General features: G+C 39.8%; 1 protein-coding gene across 1 annotated transcript; it reads right to left on the bottom strand.

Moving 5' to 3' along the window:
• Positions 1-798: 798 nt before the first annotated feature.
• On the bottom strand, positions 799-21,125 carry PHAX (phosphorylated adaptor for RNA export). The gene is made up of 5 exons (XM_050945903.1): positions 20,980-21,125; positions 18,775-19,391; positions 15,872-15,992; positions 6,962-7,045; positions 799-2,895 (listed from the first exon to the last, which is right to left on the bottom strand). The coding sequence occupies exons 1-5, from the start codon at positions 21,082-21,084 to the stop codon at positions 2,626-2,628; spliced, it is 1,197 nt and encodes a 398-aa protein (XP_050801860.1). The 5' UTR covers positions 21,085-21,125; the 3' UTR covers positions 799-2,625.
• Positions 21,126-21,975: the final 850 nt, after the last annotated feature.

Genomic DNA, 21,975 nt, shown 5'->3' with positions numbered 1-21,975 from the left:
CAGACGTGATTGTGGCAAAGGCAGAGGCGGAAAGGGGGCACTGAGCTAGGGTGACCAGACAACAAGTGTGAAAAATCAGGATGGGGATGGGGGGTAATAGGATCCTATATAAGAAAAAGACCCAAAAATCAGGACTGTCGCTATAAAATCAGGACATCTGGTCACCCTCTGCTGAGCTCAAGTAAGGGAGAATGTGCTCAAACACCAGCGCTGCGGAAAGGTTGACTCTCTCCCCTAAAATTCATTCCCAGACTCGCTACCTAATGGGATACCTAAGTATTCCCTTAACTAGTACATTTCCCAGAACACTGGGCAGGCAGAAGGACCACTTGTTCATGTGCATGGAAAGGGTTAAATTATTAACCCCATTTTTGGTTCATTGCTATGCAGGAACTTGTGCTCAGTGTCATTGCTATAGAGCCAAAGATACTGGTTCTCTGAAGTGGCCTGGGCACAGTACTTGATATGTGCCAGCTCTGAGCCTCGCACATCTAGGCTTGGCCATTAATAGCCCGTCTGAGCTTGCGTCCTCACTTCTGAGCATAAAAAAATTGCTTGAGTCCCTGCACCTCTTTCTTAACAATTTGTGCTCAGGCAGTGCTTAATTTGTAAGGTAATAAATACCAGCTTAAAGCCACAGTAGGGAAGATAGCTCATCCCCATATTAATACCCAGTCCCAGTGTTTTTTTCAGTAGTAAAAAAGATTGCTCTCTGATCTGTTTTTACATGTGCTCATATTGCTTTGTGCACACTTAATACCTGGAAAAACGTAAGAAACCTCACCAGAAGCACAAAAACAATTTTCAAGCAGTAATCTTTATTTTTTGCACTCTACAGCTGTAAACTGAGCCAAATATGGGAAATTTCACCACTCTTCTAGATAGATCTCACAAATGCAGTGTCTTTATGCTATTTGCTATAGGTCAGGCTAATGTGTTTCTAAGTGATTTTAAACTACTCATCTTTTTCCTACTTCACTAAAAAGTTCATATAACTTTGGGTATGGTATACAGCCACTAAACTCACTTTTTGATAACATAGGCTCTATAAATCTCAACAGAAAAGTGTGGCAACAGAGGACAGAAGCCCTGAGGATGCTAAATTTCTCATTCTTTTAAAAATTAAATAATTGAGAACAGCCACACCTTTTCAGTAGATACAAAATACTCTTCCACAAGTCACTATTGTTGGAGAATGATCAAATGTATGGATACTCTTCCTATAGATTTTTTTTGTAAGCTTCAGATATTTTGGAATGTGTTGAATTTCACCATATTAAAATAGAATTGCACATGGATGCTACTGTATATTGTTTTTCTATTGCTCTTGTATTGTCTTGAAATTAATGGAAGTTTTGGATCAGCAAAAGTTACAGGATTAGGCTTTTTGTTTTGGAAACATTTTAGACTGAAAACTAATGTGTTCCATTCATAAAACTCAACTCTAAGTAACATTAAGATGTCAGATGTTCGTGCTGCATGAACAATCTAGCACATGCAAGTTATTCTGCTATATCCCAAATAAAAAGAATGCTCAGCACTTATATCAAGTACCATCTTCAATGTGCTTTACCAACATTAACTAAGTAACCCTCATATTCCTCTGTGAGCTTGGTAGGTATTATGCCCATTTTACAGATGGGGGAAAAAAATGAAACAGAAGGCAAGGTGACATAGGATTAGAACTCAAATTCTTGACACACTCCTGTGCTCAAATCTCTGTACACATTCTCTGAATACTGTAAAGGTAGAAATCATGCAAAAAACTCAACTTACCACTTTTGTTTCTGCATGCATACAGAATATGGAGCAGACAAATCCTTGAAGGGACTCTCAAATTAGCATCTGACTCATTCAGCAAAAAGATCAGTCATGATCAACAGAAGTTCAGAGCAACGGTTTGAATGACTTATGTCCCAAATATTGCAAAATTTTACACAAAGAAGGTAGCTAGCTCAGTTCATTGTGATAAGAAATGGGAGGGACCAGAGCCTTTTATAAAGTTATGCCTAATGTACTATCCACCATTGATTACTTTGAGAAAATAGGTTCTTACCCAAGCAACTGAAGACCACAGTAACTTAGTTGCTTTTGAATAACCCACCAGAGGTTTTGCAGGACTTTTAATCCTATAAAAAGTAATATTTCTCAGTACTTTGCCATATTAAAAATATAAGATCTTTAATACCAATATGTATTTTATATTAGCAAAATGCTTTTTTCCCCACTCATTAGATTTAGGAGCAGCATCTGCTTGAGTATGACTTTTTAGCTTTGACAGATGAAAAGTGTTTTTTTGTTTAAACACTAGTCCTGAGTTTATTCCCAAAATTTGCCAACTAAGCAAAATTCATCAGCAACAGATTTTGTAAGACAGAGAATTATCTAAAACATTTTAACATCTTCTGAAGGACACAATGACCAGACTGATAAAATAGGACAGGTAACATCGCTACCAAGCACTTACATTTAGCTAATTATATCAAGTTCTCTCCAAAATACAAGTGTTTCCAATCATATTTACTTGTGCAATTTATGAAAGCAAGTACACAGAGAAGTATAATATAAAAGGCTGATTTAATATGTCAGAGATTTAGTTCTTCTATGTATCCAGTCCATTAATGACTAAAAGATCTCCAGATCATGAGCATTATCAATTTCAATGGCATCCTCCGGATCCAGCTTTGTTTCACCATGTCCTTCCTGTAAATCATCCAATGAAGCCAGGGCCTCATTTGTGTCACTAGCAAAAGTTTCTCGAGATGCATCATCATACTCTTGAAGGTTGAGCCCTTTAATAGCTTGTTTCATCTTCTTTCCTAGAACCTGTATTCTTCTCTTCTTTGCAGCTTTTTTGTTTTCATACTCCTTCTGGTTTTCAACATAGAAGATTTCCTTGAAGAGGAAAATATTTATTTAATATGCTGATTATGCAAGTGCTTGCTTTATAATTATTAAGGGAAAAAAACAAATGAAAGCCCTACACATACCTAGCCATTAATATTGCCTTTACTAATCTTTAAAATAATAAGACTGTCACTAATCCAGAAAGGGGTTAAGCAACTAGCAGGCTAAGTGACCCAAATTCAATCTTTAAAGACATATTAGCAAAGTACAGAAATGGTAATTGGGGCTAATCCTGATAAATAGCTAACAAATCCATGTTAAATAGACTAGATATTTGAAACGTAGACTTACCGCATACTATTAGAAAATCTGAAGAGAGCGACTGTAGCAGTCAATGGTTACCTATATCTTGTTATAGATAACAATGTAACCAAACAGTTCCTGTCTGTTACTATATTCTATTAAGAGATCAAAACGGGGATATTAACATTTAGATGGAACTTGGGTGTAATAATATAATTGTCTATATTTCTCTTTGAAGTTTGTAGTAAACCTCTCTATAAGCTTACTTAATGGATAATTACCTTATGCTAATGAATGCAACTAGTTACCTGTATATACATAGGAAATAGGAGGTTTTACTTCAAAGCTACAATGCTTCATACAAAAAATACCTACTGCAAAGAGGCTACCAGAGAACTATAAAAAGAACTCATAGGCCCTGACCCTGTGACCTCAGATCTGCTTAAGTTTTGTCAGGGGAAGTTTGAGTCGCAAGACTAAGGTCTCCAGCTCCAGTCTGAATCCCTTTGATGTTGGACTATAACCTATGGAACTAATGGTGAGCTTTAGAGTTGCAAAGAATTCTTTCAGCATCTCTCCTATGAAACTGAACTAAGAACTCTATTCATATCTGCATGCATAATGATCTTTTAACCAATACTCTCTTCTTTTTTAATAAATTTTAGTTTAGTTAATAAAAATTGGTTGTGAGCATGTCTTTGGGTAACATCTGAAATATTTATTGACCTGGTTGGTAATGTGTCCAATCCTTTGGGATTAGTAGAACTTTTTATATGATGAACAATATTTTCAGTAATCATCATCATATTTGACTTGGCTGTCTGGGTGGGAGCCCAAGGCTGGGCTGCTTTAAGGGAGCCATATTTCTGGCTTCTGTGTAACCAGTAAGGTGTTGTAGAAGCTGTTTTGTTGCTAGCTTTGTGAATCTAAGTATTAGAATAACCATCAGTTTTGGGGATCATCTGTCCTGCTCTTCGTAGTTTGCCCTGATTAAGTGACCTCAGTGATCCCCTTCTTAAGACTTCGGTCACAAAGACAAAAATAGAGAGAATAAATAGATTCCATTTTTTGAAAAATATTTGACAGCTGCCCATCTTTTTCAAATTGCCATATAATTGTGCGCCAGAATATATGTTTTTTTAAAAGCCACTAATTCATATGGGTTGAAAAGTAACCTTGAAAATATGAACCAAATGTTAGCTACTGCAAGACTGACTGTGTGAATCTGCAGAAAGGGTGAAACAGTAGCTTTAAGGAGAAATGAACTGCTCCCGTTATCTCAAATGGAGTGTTAACACAGAAGCCTAAATATGAAAGTTTAAAACTTCAAGATTATTAATTATTTCACTGCTGATCAAACTTTATAGAAAACGAGTTTGGGAGTGGGAGCCAGCAGAGCTTAGTGCTCAGCTGTAGTGCCTAGAGTGGTAGGCTGGGACTAGCATGAGAAGACTGGAGGGGGAGAAGGGTATAAAATGAGACCAGTTACACGTAAAGACTGATATTAGATCTGGCATGAGAGATAGTGGGATGGGGTGAGGGAATATGATCCAAGACTGGCATAAAGACAGGCTGGAGAAGACAGGAGCAGAAGGGGTCAGGTTTTGTGGCAGAGGAGGAAGAGTTGAAGGTTTGTGACCACTAGAGAACACTTCCCTACAGAATCTGGAATAGAACCCAAGATTCTAGTCTCACTATTGTTCTGCTGTCAATAAATATTTGTGAAGCTTAATGGCAAAAATATATGTTTTGTCCTTTTCTTATGCTGGTCCAGATAGGATGACAATCTACTACTGTTACCATTTACTCTGTTAGCTCATATGGCAAAGGTCTGTGCCTTGGATTTAAAAGTTCTGGTCCAGATAGGATGACAATCTACTACTGTTACCATTTACTCTGTTAGATCATATGGCAAAGGTCTATGCCTTGGATTTAAAAGTTCTGACGCTGCTGATGAGTTGGTGTCAATATACTGCACGATGAATTTGAGGGCTTTTTAGTTTGCCTTTTTTTTTTTTAAACCTAGGATATTGCACACAAAATTACATAAGAACATAATTAAGTTTGCAAAGTCATGCACTCAAAAGATAGCTACTAAGGTCACTTGTATGACTACTTCTGGGGCCCTTCTACGTATGCATCATAATAGTTTTTAATTACATGATTATATACTATTTTTATCACAATCCCCCAGCCTCATTGAGTGCATTGGATGCAGCATGCTCTGGGGATGAATCAGGATTGTGTAGTGAAGGAAGCTGTTGTCTGTAGTATATCTGCTGCATTTGTTGCGGAAGTTAGAAGGGGTGTAGAGAAAGAGGCAGGGAACTGCAGGACGACAAAGGATGGTCTCAAGGTTAAGGCAGTTGACTGCTGCTCTGGAGAACTGGATTCTATCCCTGCCTCTACCACAGAGTTCCTATGTAATCACTTAAACCAAAGCTTTCAGAGGTGCTCACTTATGTGTTCCTCATTTTCTGGGCTCCTTATCTGAGACCCTGGGTCTGATTTGCAGATATGCTGAGGACTCACATATGCAACTGAAGTCTACGGGAGCTGTGTTTTGAACATGTGAAGTGCTATACAATGCTAAGAACTCCAAAAAATCAAGTCCTAGGTGTCTCAAAATTGGACACCCAAAATTAGTGGCTTTTGTTGACTTTACTCTTTCTGCCTCAGCTCTTCATCTGTTAAACGGGACTAATATCCCCCCTCATCTGAGGTGGTGTTTGAAAATAAATATTAATATTTGAAAAGCACTCACAATACTACAGTGATGAGGCAATAAAAAAATCCATAAGGAAATTAACAATTCTGTCTTAAGTAGGATTTGAATAGTGTGTCATGTGGCCACACACTGAACAATGAGAAAACTAAATACTGAACAGTGGTTCATTAAATGAGTACTGTCCATTCTAGTGCACTAAGTGAGGCAGGAGTTCTGTGGAAAAAATAGTATGTGATTATACAATTAAAGACTGTTTTAAGTAGGCCCACATCAAATTCTTGGCCATGAGAAACACATCATGGACTGTGAAAACTGGTCTCCCCATGAAATTTGGTCCTGTGTACTTTTATCTTATACTATACAGATTTCATGGGAGAGACCAGCATTTTTCAAACTCGAGGCCTAACCCAAATGAGGGGTGCATGTGTGGGTTGAGGGGGGTTCACAAGGCTATTGTAGGTGGGGGGTCATGGCATTGCCACCTTCTGTGCTGCTGCTGGATGGCTGGAGAGCAGTGGCTGCTGACCAGGTGCCCAGCTCTGAGTGTCGCTGACAGCATCAATGCACAAGTAAGTGTGATATGGTATGGGGCATAGGGGTCACTTTTTTGGAAGGGGGACAGATTGTCACAGCCTGTAATATTTTCAGAAGGGGTCCCAGCAAAAAAAGCTTCGAGAACCTCTGGGCCACTTACAAATGTAATAGTACAGTACAGTACAGTAGTTTGGTATATATACTGTATGAATACATCTGCAAAACTTGCTATTTATGCCATGACCAACCTGCAAAAAACGTGTGATTTCTCTGCAATTTAAAGAGACCCCTAGTCATTACACATACACACAGTAAGCAGATGCATCAAGGAGACTGGCATTCCCTAAGTCTTGAGGCCTTGACTTTGCATCCTTAATAATGTCTTTTTAACAGTTTTTGTGTGTGCGCAGTTACAGATTGTCACATTGAAGATTTTCATATTAGTTTAACCCTCCTCCCTTTAAAAAAAGCACTCTAAAAATTATTAGTTCTTCAAAGAAGGATTTTAATTTACTTTAGTCATAATAATTTACAATCGAACACATTTACCTTGATTTGCTCTCCAGTAATGCTGGGTGTATTCTTCAGCAGATTTAAATAAACTCCTCCTGGCGTTCTTCTTCTACTACCATTCTGCGTAAGGGAAAAATAAATTATTCATAATAGCAAGTCTAAAACAGATTCAAAATAACTGTCATTTAAGAAATCTAAAATTTCCCTTAATTTTTATTTGAGCAACTTGTTTCTTTACAAAATATAAATAATAAAAATACTGTTGTGGTAGTGCCTAAGAGCCCCAGTTAAGTACTATGACCCTACATGCTAGTTGCTGTACTGAGGTAGCATCCAAGACACAGGCCCAACTGCGCTAGGTGCTGCACAAGCGTATTACAAAAACAGTTCCAACCCTGAAGAGGGTTTTGGGTTTTTTTGAGCTTCATCTACCAAAAGTGGCCAATGGACCTATAGGACACTTGTACAATTGGATGAGTGAGTTACGAAATTTTTTTTAAAAAACTTCATTTAAAGCTTTAAGCACCAGTCAAGAGGCAAGAATTGGCATATCAGCTCACATCAGCTATCAATTCACCTATGCAGGTATTATGATTATTATTAATTTGTATTACCGTAGCACTTAGTCACAATCATGAACCAGACCCCAATGTGCTTGGTGCTGTACAAACACAGGAGAGAAAAAATTCCTTCCCCATAGTGCTTGCAATCTAAATATAAGATACAAGACAACTGATAAAAACGAGGAGTCCTCGTGGCACCTTAGAGACTAACAAATTTATCTGGGCATAAGCTTTCATGAGCTAGAACCCACTTCATCAGATGCATGGAGTGGAAAATACAGGAGCAGGTATAAAAGCATGAAAGGATGGGAGTTGCCTTACCAAGTGTGAGGTCAGTCTAACAAAACAATTCAATTAACAGCAGGATACCAAGGGAGGAAAAATAACTTTTGAAGTAGTAATGAGAGTGGCCCATTTCAGACAGTTGACAAGAAGGTGAGAGTAACACTAGGGGAAAATTAAGTTTAGGTTTTGTAATGAGGTAACCACTCCCAGTCTGATGCATACAGACAGGGGAGTACAGGGAAACAATGAAACAATATTTGGAAGCATGATAAGCAGTTATCTCAGTACACCAGCAACTTAACCATTGCTGAGTTTTTTGCACACCTCAGAGCAAAGGAGAGTTTTAAGGTGGATAATGACTTAGTTTTGCAGATGTTTAAAGGGAGCTTCTTCAAGTGTGAGGGGCAGCATGGGAGAAAGCATGAAAATGCTTGTTTGAAAATTTAACAAGTGGGTGATGGAGGATAGCATCATGGGCCTATTAGAGGTGGGAGTTGACTTTTTGATAATGAATGAAAGATGGTCCATAGTGTAGTAATATTTCATGGATGAGTGTTAAATGTCAAACTATTCATATAAGTCTGCGAGGTGGAGAGAAGGGTGCAGCAGGCAGTTCTTACATGATAATTTAACTCATAGGATTCTAAGTTCTGCCGTAACTACTTATATTTTTCAAAGACCATAACAGTCTAAGAAATTAGATGTTCAGATCCTTTCAATGGTTTTCTGTAATGTGAATGTGAGCAGTTACTTCAGCACATTACTAATCTAAAATCTCACTTATTAGGTTCTGTAGTGTCCTTTTATTTAACAACTCAAATGCTTAATTTTAGCTAAGTTAACATTTTTGTCTCAAGAGGTATGACATTAAAAACACTTCTGAAACCTCCCTCCCTGCACAGTAGTTCTGTGCTCCAGTTGAGTTCAGTGCAGGGCCATCCCTAGCCATTTGGGTGCCCTACGCAGCCACCTCCCCCACACCCCCATGGGTCTGGGAGGCAGGAGCTGTGGGGAGCCACTTTTGGGGGCCCCACAGGCCCAGAGTGGCCCAGGAGATTAGCGGTGGCCGCGAGCAGCCCGCTCCGCTTCCCTTGCTCCAGCCCCAGCCGTGTCGCTGGGAGGAGGGGGCTTGGGGGAAGCAGAGCAGCCCGGCCCCAGCCCCGCTCTGCTCTGCCAGCTCCCAGCTGCGGTGCTCCGCTTCCCATCACCAGTGAGAGTCAGGGGCGGTCCTTTCCCCAACCCAAGCGACATGACTGGGGCTCAGGAAAGGGAAGCGGAGTGAGCTAGGGCCCTGGACAACTCCCTCCACCCTGCCTCTTACCCTTCCCCCCCTGCTCCGCCCCCATTCCACCTCTTCCCCCAGTGACCCCGCACTCACTGGCGGCAGGAAGGAGAGCACCACAGCTTGGGGCTGGAGGAGTAGAGTGGGTTGGGGTCATGTTGCTCCACTTCTCACAGTTGATGGTGAGTGCGGGGTCACTGAGGGAAGAAGTGGAATGGGGGCGGGGGCAGAGCAGGGGGGAAGGGTAAGAGGCAGGGCAGAGGGAGTTGTCCGAGGCCCCACACCCCCCTAGGGATGGCCGAGGGATAGGGCTGGTTGCTGGGGCTGGTGCTGCCGCGTATGCGGCACGCAGTTGCCTAAGGCACCATGAAATTTGGGGCAATTTGGTGTCCCAAATTTCATGGTGCCCTACACAGCTGCGTATGCTGCGTATGCCTAAGGACAGCCCTGGCTCAGTGGCTGATGTAACATCAACAGCGGCATGTGGCAATGGGGTCATATTAAAGCATGAATGGAGCCAAACATTAAGAGACCTGAACATTATGGACATTTAATATATTGCTAACAATAACAGAATTTAACTCTTTCCTTTATACTGTTTAAACACCTAAACACTAGATCATTAAAGAGGCTAATTATTTCAAAACAATCAACAGGAACAACCCAAATGTCAATACTAATACTGAAATTCGGTTTTAGCGCATTTACCTTTAATCATTTTAAGAAAAATAACTACAGAGACAATACACACTTATCACTCTGCATAAAACCCTAACATAGAAACTAACAGCAACTATGAGATGATCTTTAGGTGTTGTCAAAAATACTTCTGTGGCACATGCACAAAAGAATTCATTGTCTGAAGAGTATGAGGGATAAGCATTGTTAGGAGTTACATCCTCTCTTTTCATTTGAGCTGGCAAAAGCATTACTCCTTTAAGGTAGCATCTCTTCCTAAGAGAAGTCTAGTTCATTAGCTGGAATTTTAGATACAAATGGGTTATGTCTCATTATCAAGAATGATTGCTGGAAATATATGATTAAAGTAACTTATGTATATTTTATGCTCTTTCCAAAGCTCAGTTGTTTTACAAACTTTGATAGCCCCAGCCAATAAGAAAGCCTATACGGTACTATCCAACACCCAACCTGCTTAATGTATTTATATGGCCCATGCAGTAGACTCATATACTGCAGAATCTAATACTCCTGGGGGAATTCTGCACCACTGCACAGGCACAGATTTCATGTCCAGTGCAGAATCCCCTCCCTCCCGCTCCACTGCAGAAAATACATTCTGCCCAAGAAATGCTGCAGTTCTGCCTTTTGCCCACCAGAGACTGCTATGGTGCCAGAACAGGGGGCTGACTAGCAATAACAGCTAGCAGCCAGCTGCTTTCATCACAGCAGCCTGCCTGTGGAGTCAGGTTAGGAGGCAGAGTGGGGCACATGGGACTGCTGCGGGGGTCACAGACTGGAGTTCAGAAAGGCTAATGGGAAGGGACAGAATGGGGTGCAGGCTCAGGAGCTAGTGGGGTGACGTCATTGAGCCAGAGGCTGAATGGGGAGAAGTAAAGGGGGGGCTCCAGAGCCACACAAGGTGCAGAGACACATGGGGACAGGGGCAAATATACCTGGCTGAATACGAGAGGCTTGGTGTCATCTAGGTTCTAACATGGGAGAGGCTCCCCAACTCCCTAATAATTCCTCCTAGCCCGAAAAAGAAACTGTTCCATACTACTATCACTCACGTTCAACAATCTTCCAGGCTCACACTCAGACTCCTTCCTCTCCCTCTGCTCCTTCGTTAGCCCTGACTCGCCCAAGCTTTTCCACTTAGAGGTGCGAGAAAACACGTTTCTGTATTGTAGTTTAAATGAATTACTCAAAGTTCTGTTTTAACATGCCTACAAGGAATCTATTTGTCAGAAACACATTTCCTCATTTTTTTTGGTCTGTATTGTTACAGAAATACTTGCTGAACGGTATTTTGAAATAAATTACCAAAATAATGGAAACTGGCATGATTATATTGTGTTATTTTGAAAAATAAAATATGCAGATTTTTGCAGAATTTTAATATATTGTGTGCAGAATTATTAATTTTTTGGCACAGAATTCCCCCCCAGGAGTAATCTAAAGCTTTCATTCTAAAAATAAAAAGTTATTAGCCCTCATGTTTGTGAAGACAACATGCCAGTAGTGTCTTCCTGAAACAACAGCTGGGAGATCTGAACTCTCTCACCTCCAGGGTGGATAAAAATCAATGTTAAAACAAAATATTAGATTGCATTCTTTTGATAAAATGCTTTTTGAGGAAAAAAACCTATCTAAAAATAGTTTTAAGATACATTAGCGCTCAAAAATATCTCATCATGGAAGAGGGATTATAAATTCTATTTCCATAGTGTGAGACAGTATATTCACATAATGTTTAAGGAAAGTTTTGCAAACAAGTTCATGGATAAGGGATCCAATCTTATGAGGCTCCAGGGGCTTCTGTATAGATTATTTAGGTTAATCTTTTTATTTACCCAGTGGGACTCTGTGCTCAGTCTAGACAAAAGACACCATCATGATGCTTAGTTTTGCAGTTCTCAAACTGTGAATTTGTGTCTCCAGAGATAACATGCTTGCTAACAGAAAAAATGTTTAAAAATAAATAAATAATAGATAGAGGTGAGAAATAATAGATCTCAACCCATTGTTCCTCTGCAAATGTGTACACACAGGGTAAATACCTCACCTCTCTCTAAAAGTGCAAAGTTTCAAAAAGTTCAACGAAAAGATTGTTGGGGGTGGAATAGATCTGGACAAGGAGAAATCTGGAGATAAACATGGTAAGGGAGAGACAGGCAGTAGAAACAAAAGTGAAACTGTTTGAGCAGCATATTCCAGAAGTCTTGAGGTCTGAGTGTAGCCTTCATTGATTTGAGACCATTCTCTCATTAGAAGGGAAAATCTATAATGGCAGCAGGCGTAAGAGAGACCCAGTTTGGAAATATTTTAATGAAGTTCCTCTACCTGTGAGCAAGACAGGCATGCATACAAAATGCAAACAGTGTAACAAAGAAATGTAAGGCCTGGTTGCCTCAATGAAACAACATCATGAGAAGTAAAAAGCAGCAGAGAATCCTGTGGCACCTTATAGACTAACAGACGTTATGGAGCATGAGCTTTCGTGGGTGAATACCCACTTCGTCAGATGCATGTAGTGGAAATTTCCAGGGGCAGGTATATATATATGCAGGCAAGCTAGAGATAATGAGGTAGTTTAATCAGGGAGGATGAGGCCCTGTTCTAGCAGTTGAGGTGTGATTAAACAAAGACTGTGAATGGCTTGCCAGTTACAAAACCAGCTTCTCCTCCCTTGGTTTTCACACCTCAACTGCTAGAACAGGGCCTCATCCTCCCTGATTAAACTACCTCATTATCTCTAGCTTGCCTGCATATATATATACACCTGCCCCTGGAAATTTCCACTACATGCATCTGACGAAGTGGGTATTCACCCACGAAAGCTCATGCTCCAAAACGTCTGTTAGTCTATAAGGTGTCACAGGATTCTTTGCTGCTTTTACAGATCCAGACTAACACGGCTACCACTCTGATACTTGACATCATGAGAAGTATTCCTTCTCAGGAGGAAGCTGCGTTGAAGATGATGAAAGGAACATGCCTGAACATACAGGATCTTCAGGTTGGTAAACTTTTTATTTCATACTTCTTTCTTTAGGACTGCCCATCTTCCTTCTGGACTATTCTTGAATTCTCATGTTTGAGCAAAAAATATAGTTTTTGCTCTATGGTACTATCATTTTAGATGCAATTGTGATAAAAAATAAATAGTTGAAATAGGCAGATCTTCCTTTTACAATTTCACCTTTAAAGTAGTACTGAGGGTCAGTGAGTACGAGTAATACTAAATGAGCAGTATGGTAATAATTATTAAATAACTGCATTGACTTATTTTGTTTAGGATAATCCATCCTCAACACACAGGATTCTGAAGACTATGTACCTTCAAGATCACCATCATTTTCTACAGTTTCAAAGTTATCTGCCAATGATAGTGTTTCAGTCACATCATACATGTCACATAGCCACAGTATATTATCTGTAGCAAAAAGAAAAAAAATCTCCATCATCCAGAAACAACCACAGATAAGTTTGTGATAAGAACAAGCAGATTACAAAAAAAGGTAATTGATGAAAAAATTGCCCAGTTTATGCAACAAACTCTCCTTTCTGTATGATTGAGAACCCACACTTCATTAACATGGTTCAGTCATTAGACCAGAACACGGTCCACCCAACAGAGCAGATGTCGCAGACAAATTTCTGAATAAAGTGTATGAAAGAGAAATTGAGCAGTGTGCAAAAGGTCTAGACGGTGAAATTGTTAACCCGAGTCTTGGTGGGTGGAGCAATGTCAACAATGACTCAGTTGTATGTGCTTGTTTGACAACAGAAGAAGGGAATGTCTTCCTTACAGAAACAACTGATACATCAGGAAATTCACACACAGCAGAATATTTACAAGTAGTATCAGTAAAAGCTATAACTGTGAAAAAAAACTCAGATGCCTAGTAAGCAGCTTGGTCACAGACAGCGTGGCAAATGTTTCCAAGATGAGAATAAATTATTTAGAAGAGAGTTCCAAGCTAATAACATACAGTTGCAGTGCTCATCTGATGCACTTCCTAGCCAAAGACTTCAGTGTTCCAGAAATAAAGGCTAATGTTGTTGAAACTGCAAAATACTTCCGTAACAACCACTTTGTAGCAGCTGCTCTGAAAAAAGTGGGAGGAACCAAGCTAACTCTCCCACAAGACGTGTGATAGAACTCAGAAGTGGACTGTTTTGAGCACTATATCAAGAACTGGCCTAATTTGATCACAGTGTGTGAACAAAACTGTGAAAAAATAGATAGCACTGTCAAAGCCAAAGCTCTCAACATTGGTCTTAAGAGAAATGCTGAACATATGCTGAGTACCCTGAAGCCTATTTCTGTAGCCTTGAACAAAATGCAGGGAAACAGCTGTTTTATTGCTGATGCTGTTGAAATTTGGAAGGAACTGAGTGAGATCTTAAAAAGAGAAATATGCAATGACAGAGTTAAATTACAAGCATTAAAAAAACCCAAATGGGACAAGCACTAGCTCCAGCTCATTTTCTTGAAAATGTTCTCAACACTCAGTACCAGAGTCAAATCTTAACTGCTGAAGAAGAGTTGGCTATTACATGGACATCCAGCAATCATCTCTCCATAATGCCTACTATAACACACTTCAGCGCTAAGGGTGAACCATTCAAGAAATATGTGTTTGCTGATGATGTTTTAAAGAAAGTCACACAAGTGAACTGGAGTAAGTTACTTGGATTCCGAGACTGTTGAACTGATAATCTCACTTTTAACAGCAATAGCTTCTTCTGCCAGCATAGAAAGAATATTTTCTTCCTTTGGATTAATTCATTCCAAAATGAGAAATTGTTTAGGACCTGAAAAAGCAGGAAAGCTTGTTTTCCTTGTCCGGATTATGAACGAACAGGAAACTGAAGGTGAAAACGACTGAGTTAGATGCAGAAGCCAATATTTTAAGTTTCTCGTGTTGACCTGTCTGACACAGCCGATTTAATTTTTGGTTTAAAAAAAAAAACAACACAATTTTAACAAAAAAACAAATCTGATTTTAAAAAACTTGAATGTTTAAATTCAAAAATTCATATGCTTGTTTTATTAAAATATTATATGTTTGCTGTTGAAGAAAAAAAAAATCCAGAATACAAAACGTTGTTTTAGTTAAATAAAACAATTTAAATGTCTGTCTGGTAACGTTCTTCTAACACAGCATGGCAAGAAAATCCTACAAATATTAACGATAGTTCACCTCCCAATGATTTCCTAAATATCTGCTTCAATTACCTTTGGTAAATGAAATAAGCAAACAATCATTCATTTTCTGATATAGCTGTAAAACTAATCTGAAAAGTTTTCAAAATAAATCATTTAAAAAATGTATAGTGTGTACCTTCTAAAAACGAAACCTACATCTATCTATAAGTTGTGAAGAATATGTATTAAGGTTATAACCACCACCAAGAATGCATTTTTATGTAGAAATCCATGATTAAATCAAGTATTCCTGACTAGTGACTGAAATCAATTCCACCCTTCTCACTTCCATTTATTTCAATGCAGTGTAGTCTAAAGCCTGATTACACTTCATATGTAGGTTTTGAAGGATTAGATTTTTATCTGTAAATGATGGAAATGTCTTTCATTTTACATGCACAAACCCATGAAAAAAAAATATTTCCACTGACGATAACTGAAATTTACAGATAGGCAAAGAAAGAAAAATGTTTGAGAACTTAGTAATTTGATTTAAGGATATTTATTTTGTACATCTTGACATGTGATGTTGACAATTTGTGTTCTGTTATAATGCTAATCTTTAATTTAACTCAGTGTCTAAATAATTATTGTCTGACATCTCCCCCACCTCCAACCACGTGGTCAAACGCCCCCATAATTTCCCACAACTGCAAAAATGAAAGACAACTAAAAAAAAATGCCTAAAAATGAAGTCAAAATTATAAAAATACAAACTGAATTTGCCAAGTCTATTTATACGTAAGCATGATCTATCTAAATGTTTAGTAGTTGTTTTCATGGATCAAATGGAAAAGGGATGGGAATAAAGGCCATGGTGAGGACTGAGTTAATGCAAGGAATTTGAGAAATTTATTGGGCATGAAAGCGCTGCAACAGTATTTAGTATGAAGATCGATTGCAAAAAAAGGTTTTTTTACCATTATGAAGAGTCCGCCATTTTGTTCCACTTCGGCTGTTTCCATAAGCAGTTCAATAGCTTTCTTATTTCCAATTATTTTCACTATTCGGGCTATCAAATCTTTCTTTGGTTCTCGAAGCCTAAAAAAACAACCATCCACCCTAAGTCAATGGGATTTCTCACATGAGTAAAATTAAACACATGACTTCAATGGGATTACTCAAATGAGTAATGTTATAAATGCTACTGTTCATAGGAGACAAGCTTCAGTTACCCAAAACTAAAGATACACGTAGATTTTCTCCTTAGAATCTGTACTGTCAACTCAGTTTTTTAAACTGATTTCAAAATATTCTACTTCTGACAGCTCACACTTTAAATAACATGCCTGGTTTTGTTTTTAAATATATCTTTAAATATTTTTGTAAGGCTTTATTTCCTCCCTACTGACGTTTGTAAAGTCTTTTCAGCAAGCATTTGCCCATGCATATGTAGCTGCAGCATCACAGCTTACTATCTATGCATGAGAAACCATGAAACTGACAGTACATGAACTGCTGTCACACGAACAGAGTTCACATACAGTAATCTTAAATTCTTTGTAACTAAATAGATGCAAAGTTTGTAGACAAATATGATCAAGATGATGGTATCCTTTCAAATCCAGTTTTCTTTTTAAGGGACACAATGAAGTAGTTCAGGCCTATAGTTTATATTTTATTTTTTTAATTAAGGGTTTGCATCGGTCATGGTGGCGCGCCGGTAATCCCAGCTACTTGGGAGGCTGAGGCTGGCGGATAACATAACTAGCATTTCTACACTGATCTGATTCAGAATGACAATTCCTACAAAGACAGGTATTAAACATGTAAATGAAAGAAAACAGACTTTCAGCATATTTTAGTGTAACTTCACAAAATGTAATGACACAAATTGATGTTACTCGTAAAGCCATAAAATGCCAAACTGGGGACTCTACACATCTATAGTTAACTATAAGTCATTTTACTGTACTATAATTTTTCAAAATTCAAAAGAACATAAGATATTCAGTAACAACAGGCAATGGCAATAATTAATGTACATTTTTGGATACAAATATTGTCTATATCAGTTTTGGTTTTTGTTAGTTTGCATAAACTTACCATTGTGGAAAGTATCTACTATTACACACTAAAACCTTAAAAGAATGTTGTTAAGTTTGCAAAGTCAAACACTCACAAGTTAGGAAATGCCAGAATTAAGACTGACTGTGCAATTCTCTATGCATAATGCCATCTTTAATTACATAATCACATACTATTTCCTCCCCACAGGACACCAGTCTCATTCAGTGCACAGGATGGACAGTGCTCACTAAGGGAAAAATAGTATACTGTTATGTAATTAAAGACTGTCTTATGATGCATACATAGAATGGGGCCTGAAATAAAGTTGCACAAGTAACCTTGGTATTGGCATTGACACTATTTTCTGAGTGCATGAATTAACAAATTTAATATTCTTATAACAGTTTGTGTAATTGCCTAAGTTTTAAAAAAGGCAAACTGGAAAAACCCAGAAATTCCACCATATAGCATTATATTGACACCCACAATGCTCATCAGCAGTGTCAACCTTTAGATCCACAGCACAGACCTCTGCCACTTGAGTTAAGGAAGTAACAGAGCAGTAGCAGGCTGTCCCCTATGCTTGACCCCTTCCACTCTGTCCCTTTTGACCAGTCCTTTCCCCATACCTTGCGCCTCATCACAGTTCCATTTTCTTCATCTATCCAGTTCCAGTCTTTACTCATCAGGTTTCTCATCCCAGTCGGAGTTCCCTCCTCTTGGCCTCATTCTAATTTTCTCTTTTGCCACCCTGACCTCCAGTTGCCCTCACACTGCCACCCACCAAGGCTCCTCACCAGAGTTATCCCCCTCCATCCCCCCACAACAGGTTATCAGTCCCAGTCTCTCCATCCCATTATCAGTCCCAGTCTCCCCATCCCATTATCTCTGGCTCCCAATCTCATTGCCAAGCCAGTCCTCACTAGCCTCCAGCCTCAATTGCATTCAAATCAAGTGGCTTCCTCCTCCATGCTGTCTGGGACCAGCAGGGATTAATTCTTCAGAGCACAGGAGAGACAGGTTCCCAGCTCTCAGATCAGATGTTGGACTTGGCATAGGCACAGCCCACAAAAGCCCAGCGTGGCAACTGCAGGAAAAGTCCTGATCAATCCTGGGCTGGAGCATGCCCAGTGCAGACAGAATCTTTGAAGGCAATTAGCTACTAAAATTTAAGTCTCTACTGAGCATTTGTGAACTGCAATTTTTCAAAAAGAGTTGTAACTTAGCCAAATTTGCGCAGGTTTTTCTAAGGATGGCAAAAGGCATGTGTCAAACAAATGCCACTCCCCATGGCAAACGTCAAATACCTGCTCTGAAGCATATGTGGGTGGAGGGACTAGAGCTTTTTAATTAAAAGATTTCCACAATTTTTCAACATGGGCAAAACACATTTTTTTTCCCTAGCCATATTCTCAGAAATGGCTGAACATTTTTGGCTGAAGTTTTCAAAATAAAATAAAATAAAATAAAATAAAATAAAATAAAATAAAAAAAGTTTAGCCTCAGGTTGACACCTTGCTTGGAAAATTCAAGCGGAAACGTTTATGACTTTGACAAATTTTAATCAACTGAAAACAGGATCTTATAATGGAAAGTGTTGGGCAACCTTAATAAAAACTGGTGCTACCAGCCCCATCAATAATACTACATTTAGGCTTCAGGATTCTGGGAACCTGAACAAGCCATTCAAACCCTTATCTCATAATTTAACATCGTCACCTAAAACAGTCAACCACTCAACAAGAACACAGTCTTATTCTTCGCTTCAGTAACTTTTACATAACCTATTGGATTAAGGAACATAAGATCTCACCGATAAGAAATTTCATCTGCCACTTTCTCCTCAGAATCTTCCTCAGTAATCTCGTACATCCCTTTATAATTCATTTCTAATCTTTCACCCAGTCTGTCCTTGACAGGCCGTTTCCGTTTGAGAAGACCTTGTCCATTTTCTTCCTTCTTTGGCGCTGTTTTTTTGTCATCCTGCATGTATTCATCTAGCTCTTTATTTAATATTTCCACATCTTGGTCAGTTTCTTTCATCAGCTTTTTAGCCAGTAAGTAATTGTAAGTCTCAGACTGCCTACTCTTGTCAATAGTACCCTCCATTCCTAAAATTCCAAGTTCAGTGGCCACTGCATCCTGATTTTGTTCCTGAAGCACTGCACCCCAAATATTGTTGATCTTCTTACCCCCTAGGACAGCTTGCTTCTGGTGACTCTGGCCAAACTGAAAAAGCTCTGGTTTAGCAGGAGGGAGGTTAAAACATTTTTGTCGTTTCCGTTTCCACACAGAAGCGTCATCATCTGAATCAGAGAAGCTCTCATCACTTGAGTCCACACCATTGGTTGTTCGATAAGGAACACTTGGTGCACAGGGTGAAATGGTGCTCTGGAAAGGTTTGGTTGAACTGTTGCCATCATGTGGTTTCTGAAATGGCAAAGTCATTTTGTATTCATTCAATTAGTATTTCTAAAAAGGAAAGCTACCTTGATGATTTGATTACAATTAGTCTCACTAATAGACTAATTTACTCTGATACATATGTGAGAATAATTTTAAAAACAGACTAGACTAGATATACTTTATTTTTCACCAGAACTTTCATCCAAGGACTTCAAAGCACCTTACAGACACCAAGTCTCATTCAGAATACCCACTGATGATTCTCCATTTCAGATAGGTAAACTGAGATGTTCAAGGTTACACAAGGTATCTGTAAAGAATAGATACAACTTTTAGATTATGTTTTCACCTCTTAGTTCACTTCTTGCTCCTAGTTATAGGCAAACCACAAGATATACTACTGCTACCATTGTAAACTTAGCATTCTTTACCCATAATTCCAGTTATTTCAAAAATTATCATAAGAAGAGCTCCTAAAAGCCAAGATAATCTTAAAACTAATCTTTTGTCTCCTCAATTTTAGATGAATACATTCCTCTCTTTAACCCACACACTCTTTCAGTAACTTGATGGCATTCCTGAATTATTTTCTGGCATAAAGCAACAGAAGTAAAGACTCTTCGGCTTTTCTTACCACTATATGAAATACATAACTGCTTTGAATGAAAGGGATAGCTGACAGCACAAGACTTTGGAAAAACATGGTGATCATAGCCCTATGCATTAAAAATGCATCTGTAGTTTACATGCTCCTTTCCTGGTGTACATCTCAAGACTGTATTATCCTATTCAGTATTATCCTATTTTCTACACTCCTACCACCATGTATTTCTCATATGATCTGATAATATAGACATGAAAATCAGTATTTACTAAAAAAAAAAAAAGTCTGAAAGCTAATTAAGTGCTGTCTCTCCAGCAGGTAACGGTTTAAACACAAAAAAGAGACATAGCTTTAAATTCAGAAGGAAATAATTGCTGTCATAGCATGTCCTTTTGAAAGGTTTTCAACAATACAGAACAACTAACCATTAAAAACCAACAACAGGTGCGCTGGCAAACGGGTAGAGGAAAATCATTTAGACAAACGGGTGGGGGTTACTCATGTTTCACGGGACAACAGTACCTACCTATTTGATAAAAAAAAAAACAACACTAACTAGGCTCATGCAATGTCTCTTCCGAAGGGCAACACCCAGCAATTCCTAACAATAAATCCTATTGCTCGTCTCCCAACCGCCTCAGCACAAAGCACAGCAACAACATCTCCCCCCATCCCGAGACACAGGCTCACTATGCAACACACCAGGCTAGCACTGGAGATGTGCCGGGGGGTGGGAGGATGCGGGCAGGCGCTTTGTCAAGGGAGCTGTTCCCAACCCATCTCTCCTGGCCCCTTCCCGGCAGCATCTCAGCGCCGCTCAGGCAGGCCAGGGGCCAGGCACGGGGCACTTCCTCAGGGCGGCACGTTCCCTCGGACTCCCCCAGCACTGCGCGGAGTCTCCCGCCCCGGCCGCCCGGCAGCAGCAGTGGCGGGAAACCGGGGCTGGGTCAGGAGCCGCGGTGGGATCCCTGCTAGGGAGGCGGCCGAGCCCCCGGGGCCTCCCCTCACCTGCGCAGGGCCCCTGGCCGAGACGCTGGCGGGCATGTCGGAGTCCGAGTCCGAGATCTCCCCGTCCTCCGCATCCTGCTCCATCCGCCGCGCCTCCAGCGCCATGTTCCCCCAGACCGCGAGAGCAACACTGAGGCAGGGGGGTGGAGCCCGCCAGCGCTTCCGCTCGCAAGGGAGAGGGGGAAGCAAATGGCACCGCCTACCTCAAACTTCGCCCATGCAAGGAGCATCCGCAGGGCCTACCGGCCCCAATGTGCCTTGCGCTGGGCGGGCGAGCGGGCGCGCCGCAGGGCATCCCGGGACCTGTAGTCTTTGTCGGAAATCCCCATGGAAGGGTAAGTTCGGACTGTTCCAAGGGGAAAAGAAACGCAGGCACGTTGTCCGGACACCATCTTGCCACATCCTACGACATTGGCCACCACCGTCAGGTCTCTGCATGGGCATCGTCACCCTGTCCCCACTGTTACGGGAGCTCGAGAGAAAAGATCCCTGTGGTTCTCTGTGAGCTTACCATGTGGTAGCACATCAGCAAGGCGTCACCGGATTGCCACTGCCTGATGGCATAGTGTTGCCACATTATCTCACCAGATGGCCATACTGTATAATTGTGTTGCTATCTTTTGTCACTCTTCAGGGCCAGTTAGAGTCCCTATTTTTATTTATATAATTATATTGTGCAGATGTATAACACCTTCCTTCCTAGGCCTGTAATGGATTTTACAAATGTTAATGAAACATTAGAAAACTGCTATTAGATAATTATACGTGATTATTCCAATTTTACAGAGTACGTTACTGTGGGCCTCCATGCAAGTATGGCCTGGCCCAGTGTTACATGCAGCCAGGATAAAATGTGACTCATTATATACCCCAGTTTCCAAGGTTAACTCACAGTAAAACAGTGTAAAAAGGTGTCTATACTGTAGCCTGATCTATGGATTGTGTATTAATTATATTGATTACTTAAGAATTCCTAGTTAACATTCTGAAGTTTGA

Source organism: Gopherus flavomarginatus, chromosome 3 (genome assembly GCF_025201925.1).
Source record: "Gopherus flavomarginatus isolate rGopFla2 chromosome 3, rGopFla2.mat.asm, whole genome shotgun sequence".
Classification (NCBI taxonomy): domain Eukaryota; kingdom Metazoa; phylum Chordata; order Testudines; family Testudinidae; genus Gopherus; species Gopherus flavomarginatus.
Note: the sequence above shows the minus strand (reverse complement) of the source record. Positions and strands in the feature narration are given on the sequence as shown.